At 37.2% G+C, this 10,833-nt stretch overlaps 1 protein-coding gene across 1 annotated transcript; it reads left to right on the top strand.

The window, feature by feature from the left end:
* The first annotated feature begins 1,879 nt into the window (after positions 1–1,879).
* Positions 1,880–2,464, top strand: LOC149163019 (TMV resistance protein N-like). Its single transcript, XM_089435326.1, has 2 exons — positions 1,880–2,152; positions 2,300–2,464. Exons 1-2 carry the CDS (start codon positions 1,880–1,882, stop codon positions 2,462–2,464), a joined length of 438 nt encoding a protein of 145 aa, XP_089291452.1.
* The last annotated feature ends 8,369 nt before the right edge of the window (positions 2,465–10,833 follow it).

The following is a 10,833-nucleotide window of genomic DNA, read 5'->3' as shown; positions in this document are numbered from 1 at the left end:
TTAGTTCAGACAAATACCCAGTTGAGATTAAAGGCAGGGACAATGTACTATCAGTTGCTAGAATATTCCCATGTGAATATCTCTTGCATGCAGAAGGAATTCATTCCTTGAGGATTGCGCAGTTACTACAGAGGTCTGAGCAGTGTGTGAGGTGAGAATCACATAGGTGGCAGCTGGAGGACCCAGGAGAAACTGCACAAGGAAATAGGAGGCTTGGAGGACTGAAGGAAGACATATGTGTTGTCTATTCGATCTATGAGCAATAGTGAGGGATTGTACTGAGAGCTGCATAGCTTGAGAGCTAAAGCTTTGTGTAATCCTGAGATATTTCCACTTGTATGATAATATAGATAGCAGGGTTTTTTGTTGAGGCTTTCCTCAGAGTATTCTTCTGTGTTTCATGTGTGATTGAATCTTCTTCTCTATTATATGTGTTCTGTTTGATCTTGTTCAAAATCGATTAAGCTTCCGCAAGTTTGATAGTAGAAGTAGATCAAGTATTTTGCATTAGTTACATTGTATTATTAGGTGATCTACAGTGAGAATTTCTACACCGGCTTCATGCGTTGCCATTCTTTCTTCCCTATCAGGAGAGCTTCCTGTAGCAATGCTACTTGTTCTTTCAAAACCTTATTGGTTTCTTGCTAAAGCCTTGTTTTCAACAGTTATTATATGAATTTTATAGTCTCTTTCCTGCTCTTTAGCTTCTAAAACCTCCAACCTCTGTTTTGCATTTAACAATTCTTTTACATAAAGATCAGGTGAACAAGTGAGATGTGTGGATGTGAGACTATAGAAGACAGAATCATCAATAACTTTTCCTCTAAACTTGTTGTTACCACATACTTATAAAGAAAACTTATTTAAACACTTATTGTAAAGTTACTAAGTACTTTCCCTTTGAAACCATTTTTTATTTGTTAACTCAATTCTCAACTTTAACAAATAACCCAGTTTTCACTTTAATTTATTTCCACCGGTTCTAAAATTTCCACTCTCTTTGTCCTTTATTTGTTCCGGTCATCTACCATCTTGCTTAATTACGCCGTAAGGCGTTCCCATCTGAAATGGACTCCCCCAGCCGTCCCCGTGTCCTATTGTTCACCCTTAGATGGAAGGTGTTAGACGATTGAACGAATTTCGATCGTTGATCGAAAACTAAAATAAAACTGAAATAAAAAAACGGGGAGAAAAGGGACAGGTAAAGCGGTTCGGTATGACTCTGAGTCCCTTCATTGTGCGGGTTCATTTGCTAGGTATCGATTACCAGTGAAGAGAATCTCAGAGCTAAGAGCGAGCTGCTCCTGAAATCGAACCCTGTTCGCAAGAATTCCCAAAGATCCATATGACCGAGCCATTGCTCGTTTCTGGGCTGCCTTTGTAGACGATAAGGTAATTTAGGTCATTCTTACTGTTATTCCAATCTTTTATAATGTTAATCCTTGTGATCTACGGATCAGGACAGATGACAGGCAACATGGACTATTGGGTCAAATCTTGAGATTTATTGGTTGCGCGGCGGGCAACAATGGAGTCTATGGTAAAGCCTTGCGAGGTCATGAAAAGAAAAGGAGATACCCACAACAAAGAATTGCAGATTGGAAAAAAGCATTGCTTGAGGTTTCACACTTGCGGTTTGGAGCTAAAGGCATATTATGGGTAAGAACTTTTAGTCTCTGTGTCCCTAATAGTTTGATTGTATTGACAAACGAAGTTTTTCGCACTCACGTTGGTTTTACTGTGAATAACCAGCGACGAAGGCAAACTCCTGGAGAACGTAGTTCAATTGGTGGAAGAAAAAATTAGAAAGCCTCAACTGTTTGTAGCTGAATATCCAACTGGTTTGGACAAAAAGCTACAAGATTTTGAGAAAACAGTGATGCTGCAGCAGCGACCCAGCGGGGAGACCAAGGTTGTGGGGATTGTGGGTTCTGGTGGTGTAGGGAAGACAACCTTGGCATTAGAGTTCTTTAACCGCAACAGGTCAGCCTACCGTGGATCTTGCTTTTTGGAAGATGTGAGAGCCGAAACTTCTTTAATTTCTGTGCAAAATAAACTCCTCCAAGGCTTGACTTCAGGGGATCTGACAGTTAGTAACATTGTTGAAGGTAAATCAGAGCTTTCTCATCGTCTCTTGGGTTATAAAGCCCTCGTAATTTTGGATGATATCAATGATTCTAGGCAGTTAAAAGCATTATTTTCACCTCTTAAAGATATTCTTAGTTCCGATAGCTTAATCCTACTTACATCTCGCAATAGGGATTTTCTTTAAACCAACAGAGTCTCGTTGATTTACAAGCTGTCAGGCCTCGACAGAGAACAGTCACAAAGGCTTTTCTGCATGCATGCCTTTCAGGAGCCTGAACCCCGTGCGGGATTTGAAGAAGTGGTTGCAAAGTTTTTGGATGCGTGTGATGGATTGCCATATTGTGCGCGGGATAAACAGGGTTCAAGGAATACCTGACCAGTCGTTCCACAACTCTTTGCAGCCTTATGTTGATATGAGCACGTTGCACCTATTGAGGGCCGAAGGTAATTGTTTGAGAAGCATATCCGAGTTTCTGAAACAAGCGGATCAGCTTCTATGGCTTTGCTGGAGTAAGTGTCCGGACACTTCCCTGCCTTCTTGTCTTCGAATTCGGAATTTGAGAGCTTTACAAATGACCGGTGGCGAATTGGAAACATGGTGCCATAGTGAAAGTGTGGTAAAGAACGCTTCTTTTTTTCCCCTTTTTGGTTGTTGTCCAGAATACTCAAAATTTACGGTTGCTAATTTTGTAGATGTATTATTAAATTAAATTGAAAAAGGTTCAAAGATAAGAGAGAAAAAATGTAGCCCTAGTGGAATTTCAATTCGTTAATAAGTTTGTTGAAACAACACAGATTCAGATTCAAATCCCCTATAGTGAGTCGTTTAGGGCTTGAACCCAAGAAGCAACAGGCTGCTAGTACAAAAAGAAAGAAAGAAACAGATAAAAAAAATGTATATGCATTTGAAAATTTTTCGCTTGCCAACAAGTTTTTAATGAATCTCTCTGATACTGTGGCTGTCATTCCGCTATTCAATGTGCGTTGATTAGGAATGTAACAGAGACCATAATGAAAAGGAAGCTTTGATATAGAATGTAATAGAAACCAGAATGAAATGCAATTAATTTTTTGGAAAGATCCTTTATACCTAGTATAAAGTGTTGCATAAAATACAAAACTTGTAAAGAGTAATTTTATACGGGACCTTGCTGCATTTTGGAAAACAATCCGGAATGTGAATGGTTTTGGGCTTCAAATTCTATTGTTGGTTCAATATTATGAGTTATCTCAGAACCATTTCTTTTTAAATAAAAAACGCCATTTTTTTTAAATAAAAAACACTTCTGTATTAATAAAAATTAAAAAAACAGATAGTAAATATAACATATTTCTTGATTACAGGTGGCTTCCACAACATTCATTACCTCGAAAAAAAAAGTGAGGTCTCGGCTTGCTTGACATCACATTGGGTGGTTTGTCAGTGATTATCAAAGGCTACCGATAGCGTTTTAATAGATCTAGAGAAAATGCCATTGTTGAGCACATGGATGAGCGCATGGATGGATCGATTCTATAAATCCGATGGACTGAAAGAAGTAATGCCTGATTTTGCCAAGCAGTCGGAATTTATGTCCACTAGGAGAGCCAGTATGATCACCGCCTACAGCTAAATAGGGAAAACTTAGCACAGACAGAGGTTGTATTTGTTAAAGTACATTAAATTTAGGTAGTCGAGTCAAGTTAAATTTAGAAAGTAGCCCGATCCAGCCAATCTGGCAGAATCTATATCCATTAGGAGAGCAAATCTTTTGGGTATGATATCACCACCTACTGCAAATTAGGGCGAACTATGCCGACCTTATAAATGGAGGACAAGCAGAGAGATTTTATTTAAGATGAGTTTATCACCTACGTCAAGAAGTAAGATCACCCAGTAAGTTATTATAATTAAATCCAAATAGTGAAGGGAATAGTGATAATAATCAGAATAGTGGAAGTAGTCAATCAAGATCTAGGATACCAAACAAATCAATCAAAAGTTTCATAGTGTGGAACTACGTAGAGAATGGTAATGGACGTTGATCCTTCTATGCGAATTATGTTCTTTCGCTGTGTTGGATCGGAGGATCCCAAACAAAATATTTTTGTATGTGAGAAAGTTTGGAATGTTAAATAGGTACTAGATGAATAGAAAAAGGTGGCACAATTGTATACCACTATTAGACCACATGCTAACATGGTACATGAAATTAAAGAACATTGTGCCAAGAGGGAGAGGTAGAGGATTATGGGAGATCAAGAAAGCAAAGGAGTTTCGAAAAAAAACCAAAGTCTAGTGTATCACATAGGTCAAGGAGATTGAGTAGTACGTTAGTGAGTCAGTATGGGATTAAAACCATACATTCAAAGAATTATTAGAATTGTTATCATTTCCAATTCCTAGTGTGTTGCATAGAGAATCATTCATTGTAATTTCATTTCCCAATATACATGTTTTGTGGAGAACCTACATTAACTTAGTACATTGGAACTTAATTATTTAGATCCTCCCGGTGGCAATCTAATTATCATATGTACCATTTCCATGGATAAATCATGTGATTGATGTGATGTTATTAATTCTAAATGTAACTAAAGTGAATTGTAATGCACTCATGTGTATTTAAGTCAAGATTGAGTATATGAAAAATAATCATGTGATTGATGTGATGTTATTAATTCTAAATGTAACTAAAGTGAACTGTAATGCACTCATGTGTATTTAAGTCAAGATTGAGTATATGAAAAATTTAAGGGTCATGTATTAAATACTAATAAAAGAATTTGTTGTGGAAAAATAGCATTGCCACAGTAATATAAATCATAGCAAAGATATTCATTCATATATATATAGATATAACAAGTATGTACTATAGAGATTTATTTATCTCAATGATAACTTGAGATTCTTCTGTATGTAAATGAAAATTAATAGATCAATTTAATCTTACTTTTGAGAGAATTGATTATTTTTAATAATGAAATATTTTTTGATTATTTTTAATAATGAAATATTTTTTGATTATTTTTAATAATGAAATTTTTTTTAATTATTTTTAATAATGAAATATTTTTTTATTATATTATTTTAAATTAAAATTTAAATCAAATTTATATTTTCATAATATATATTTTTATACATAAAAGGTTGAAATAAAAATATTTTAATTAAAATAGAAATTAAAATATTTTTTTATTACTATTTTTTTTATTAATATTTATAGATATTCTATTTAAATTTCATATTAACATTAAAATAATTATACATGTTTAATTATTTTATTATTTATATAGAATTATGAAGGAATTATATATTTCTTTTATATTAGGTTATAAAAAATATATTTCAATACAATAAATAGTTAAAAGAATTAATTAATTATTTTCAATAAAATATCTACTTTCCATTTCCTCTGGGTACGTTACTTGGAAATTATCTATTCGAAACTCTGGGTGAAAGAGAAGAGCTTTTTAGCTCTGCACAGATGGTTTATTGGTTTTAATCCGCTTCGTTGCACGCCCCAAAACAATTACATTTGGCCAAAATTGCCTGGCCTGCCTCTTGAACTTTGGACCAAAGAATCTATGGAAAAAATAGGAAATGCTATTGGGTGATTCATATACGTCGATCCTAGGTGTATTGGGGCAAAAGACAAGAAGGTGGCCTATATTCTCATAGAAAAGGAATTCAAAAGGGGTTTTCCAGAGTCTATTGATTTAACTTGGGAGCTGTCCAAAATTCAACAACGATTAGATTATTGGGGCGTCCCATTTAGGTGTTCAAATTGTCACAAAACTAGACACCTTTTTCGTAATTGTCCTCGTCGCCCCAATGGTAAACAGAAGAAAAAGTTCCATGCTGTAAATATTCCTGTTTCGACATATGAAAGAGAAAATTCGGCATATGAATGGCCTAACACCATGGAGGTCTATCGGGCTCCAGTCATAACTAATGACGTCCTATCCTCGCCGAAAGGCCGTTCCCTAGATTGATCTGCCAGTCTTCCGCAATCTCGATCTGTATCTGTGAACCATACAAATCGTAATTCTAACTATTTTTCTGATCGACCCCGTTCTTCCACTGTTTCTAAGACTCCCTCGCTGTCCTTTTTTGACCTATCGGCCAGAGTAACGGGCTTCTCCAATATTTCTCCACCTCATGAATTGGAACCAGACCCTGAGATTCCCCTCCCTCCTGCATCTTCTAAGCCTCCATGTATTGATCCTGCGTCTGCCCATATTCAATACATATCTTCATCACCCCAATCCCCTTCCTCTCACATTCCACCCATCCAAAGATTCTCGTCTTCCCCCTCACTTGGTCGCTCTTTTGATATAAATAATAAATCTCCATATATAGCTCACTCCCCTAAACCTCCATCCCTTGGACATGTACCTGACCATAAAGGTAAGGCTCCATATATCCCTATTTCCCCTCCACTATCCCCTCGAACCTCTCCCCGTAATTCTTTTGATCAGGATATTGACCTCCTTAAAAAAACGTCTTTAAAATTTCAGCCATTAACTGTCCACCGACCCAATCGTTCCCCCTTGCCCAATATTAGCCCTAATTCAGCTAGAAACATAACTGTCCGCCGCAAAGAGAAGCGTGGTAGTAGACACTTTTGGGGTAGGAAGGGAAGACAAGACTCGTCAACCCGAGATCTTTCCTTAATTGACATTCATATTACAGAAATTGCAGCTGAAGATATTCCTCTTAAAAGGCCTCTTAGAGCATGTCGGCCTAATGATTTTCCCAAATGATCGACATTCTATCAATGAACATTCGGGGCCTCGGAGCTGACCCCAAATTTCTGGCCCTAAAAAATCTTTTTGTCTCTTCAAAATCTAAAATGCTTCTTATACAGGAAACCATGCACGATAGCTCACAAACCATTTCTTACTTCAGGCGGATGTTACCAACATGGCATATTGTTGCTTCAAATGTTGTGGGCATGTCTGGAGGACTAGCTGTATTATGGGACCCTAAATGGATTACGACTGCTGCTTTTCAATGTTTCGTTGGCATTCTTGTGCTGGCCCATTTCTGTGGATCTTCAGACCCCATTCACATATTGAATATTTATGCTCCATATAAAAACCAGTACCCTTTCTGGAATTATCTTCTTTCTTCTGAACTACTTGAAATTGACTCTTTGATAATTGGTGGAGATTTTAATTGCACCTTTTGTAATGACGAAATATGGGGCAATGGAAAGAAATATGATCCGATGGGGAGATTCATTCGGGAATCTATTAGACAAAATAATTTTATTGATATCTTGCCTATTGGTCAGGGACCAACTTGGGACAATGGGCGATCCAACAATTCCTTCCTGGCGAAAAGATTAGACAAATTTATCTACCATGAAAGACTGACAGAAAGATATGGGCCTCCTACCATGAACATCATACCATATTTCATATCTGATCACCGCCCCATTTCTTTTCAATGGAAATATGTTGGACGCAGATTTGGATATCCTTTCAAGTTCAATTGTGCATGGCTTGCTGTTGGTCAATTCAACAAATTTATAAATGATACATGGAAGCTATCTCCCATGCAGGAAAATGACTCTTCCCGGCAATTCCTTGATCGCCTGCAATTTCTTCAAAAGGAGGTTAAAAAATGGCAAAAAGAGAAATCGACCTCCAATAAAAAGGAGCTGAAGGACATATGTAGGAAACTGGAGTACTTATCTACACTTTTTAAAAATCCCTCCATGACGTCCACCATCAGAAAACATATATGGGATTTAGAAAAAAGAAAACAAAAGATATTAGAAGAAGATGCCTCTTGGAGGTTCAAAAGTCGAGCATTATGGCTCAGAAAGGAAGATAAAAACACCAAGTTTTTTCACAGGTTTGCAAATAAGAGAAGGGATACAAACGCTATTTGGGAGATCAAGGATGAGGAAGGAAATTCTCACTCCTCACAGGAGGCTATTTCTAGAGAAGCTGTGAAATTTTACAAAAGGGCTTACAGTGAGGATTCTGTCCGTGATATTGAGGATATTCTATGGGGAATAGACCCATACCCTACTATGTTTGATGAAAGTCTAAGGAAATCTCTATTTGGTGAAGTTTCAAAAGAAGAATTATTGGCAACAATGAAATCATTCCAGAAAGACAAGTGCCTTGGGCCGGATGGGTGGACCACCGATTTCTTCATCCACTTCTTTAAAATATTCAAGACAGATATCCTAAAGATGGTCGAGGAAATGAGAACACAGGGTTTCATAAGCCAAAAAATCTCCTCAACATATATCGCTCTAATTCCAAAGAAAAAGCTCTCCTCCACATTTTCAGATTATCGTCCAATCTCATTGTGCAACGTATTATACAAGGTCATATCAAAGATTATAGCTATTCAAATTAGAAACACTCTATCTCTACATCTATCTCCAGAGCAACACGGGTTTCTTAAAGACAGAAATATCTTAGAAGCGGTGGATCTCACTCAAGAATGCTTACACTCAATGCATAGCAGGAAAATAGAAGTTGCTCTTTTAAAATCGACCTTAAAAAGGCATATGACTGTGTGAACTGGGGCTTTATTCGATGCCTACTAGCTAGGATTGGCCTAGATGTTAGGTGCATCAAATGGATCATGGCCTATGTGGTGGTAGTAAATTATGCAGTCCTAATTAACGGTGTCCCAACTCCTTTCTTCAAAGCGGCCAGGGGCTTACGTCAGGGTTGCTCCCTATCTCCACTCCTTTTCATTCTAGTTATGGAATCTCTGAGCTTACACATAAAGAAAGCGATCCAACAAGAGATATACAAGCCTCTCCCCATTTGCAGGGATATATTCATGTCGCATAATCTTTTTGTTGATGATATCCTTCCGTCAGCCATACTGTGCAAATCAACATGGATATGTATCTATGAAATCTTTGGGAGATTTCAAAAAGCCACCGACATGTATATCGACGATTTAAAATCTTCATTCTATGTCGCTGATGTGAATGGAGGTATAATCACATTTCTAACAGATCTTTTCAACATTAAAGCATTTCCTATCCTGAAGGGCTTCAAACATCTTGGATTCAATTTGAAACCTGTGGGTTACAGATTGGCCGACTGGTCATGTGTTCCAAATCGGTTCTATAAGAAAATATCTACATGGGAGTACAAGTGCTTATCAATTGGAGGTCGCGCCATTCTCACACAATCCCTGCTACTATAAATCATGGTTTATTGGGCACACCTTTTCTATATCCCTTCATTTACTATTAACAGTTTAAACAGAATGATAGCTAATTTCATATGGGGAGGACAGAAGGAGAAGATAAAATATCACCTCAGCAAGCTTTTGAAGTTGACACGGCCAAAAAATATGGGAGGTTGGGGCATATTGGATTTACACTCCTTTAGAAGAGCCCTTTTATGTAAATCAATGTGGAAAGCGATTATGGATGAATCCAACTGGAGCAAAACCATTAGAGCTAAGTACATGGATGAGCAAGACATGACATATTGGTATAAACAACGCTCCACTAGATCCACCAACGGCTCATATATATGGAGAGGTTTTAAAAGATTGGAGTCGTTCTTTAGAAAAAAATTTGATTTGGAAATTCCAATCCGGATCCAATATTATCATTGGATTTGATGAATTCGCAGGTATGGGAGAAAAGATCCGTATCTCCTCTCAACTTTTGAGAAATTTACACAGCAGGGGATATTTCTTTTGGGCCAGTGCAATAAAAAAATGGGATGGTGTTATTCCAATCTGGAAAACTGCTACAGAAATGCAATTACCCGGTGCTCTGGAATCCTAATGGAATGCTATCACTATTTCATTGCAATCGCGTAGATTGTATCGCTCGTCAAATAGGGATTGCCTCATTTGGAAAGGTCTCAGTGGTGCATCGGCTGTATATGCAAAGCATATATATCTCCAAATTTTATTATCAGAGTCCGATACATGTCATAATATTTTTCCCCCAGCGTTTTGGAAATTTGGATGCCCTTTAAAAATCATTATTTTTTCTTGGCTGGTTTTTCATGACAGGAATCTCACTTGGGAGAATCTCCAGAAGCACAAATGGTGTGGGCCTGCCATATGCCCCATTTGTAGATCAAATTCTGAAAATAATTTGCATATTTTCCTACAATGTCCTCAATCCCAGTTGATTTGGTAGAACTTAACTACTCACTTTGGTTTCGTCATCGTCAATGCTCCTTCTATCTATGAGGCTTCCAAAGCACAGAGCAACATGTACTGCAAGTGGAGGCCCATTTCTTTGTTAACAATCTGGGCCATATGGAAATGGCAAAATCGAATGGTTTTTGATTCTAAAAGGGAACCGTTTTATAAATTTTTCGAATCTATCCTTTGTATATATGAAGCGCTAGCTCGGCCATGACATCCCAAAGTCAGACAAGGAAGGAATCAACAGCCCAACGATGCCTATGGATATCCCTGTGCTTTTTTAAAATACACATAACTAATACTTTCAACTGTAACTCATTATCATCCACCCTTTCTTTCAACAACGTCCATTCACATGTCGCTATTCTTTCACAACCTATTATTATTTACAAAATATCCATTTTCAGAATACACATAACTAGCTATTGCAATTGTAACCCATTATCATCCACCATTGCTTTCAACAATGTCCATTCGCATGTCCCTATTCTTCCCCACTCTATTCCTTACGGCGTTTCCTTTGCAACATAAGATGCAAATGCTAGTTTATATCCGCTCAATTCAACGTTATTTGCCGGCGACACCGCCAAAATTCTTCGATATTT

The sequence above is a fragment of the Pinus tabuliformis genome, chromosome 5_2, assembly GCF_031772625.1.
Source record: "Pinus tabuliformis cultivar Carrire ecotype Pingquan chromosome 5_2, CPIR1, whole genome shotgun sequence".
Classification (NCBI taxonomy): domain Eukaryota; kingdom Viridiplantae; phylum Streptophyta; class Pinopsida; order Pinales; family Pinaceae; genus Pinus; species Pinus tabuliformis.
This window is presented reverse-complemented; position numbering and strand designations above follow the sequence as displayed.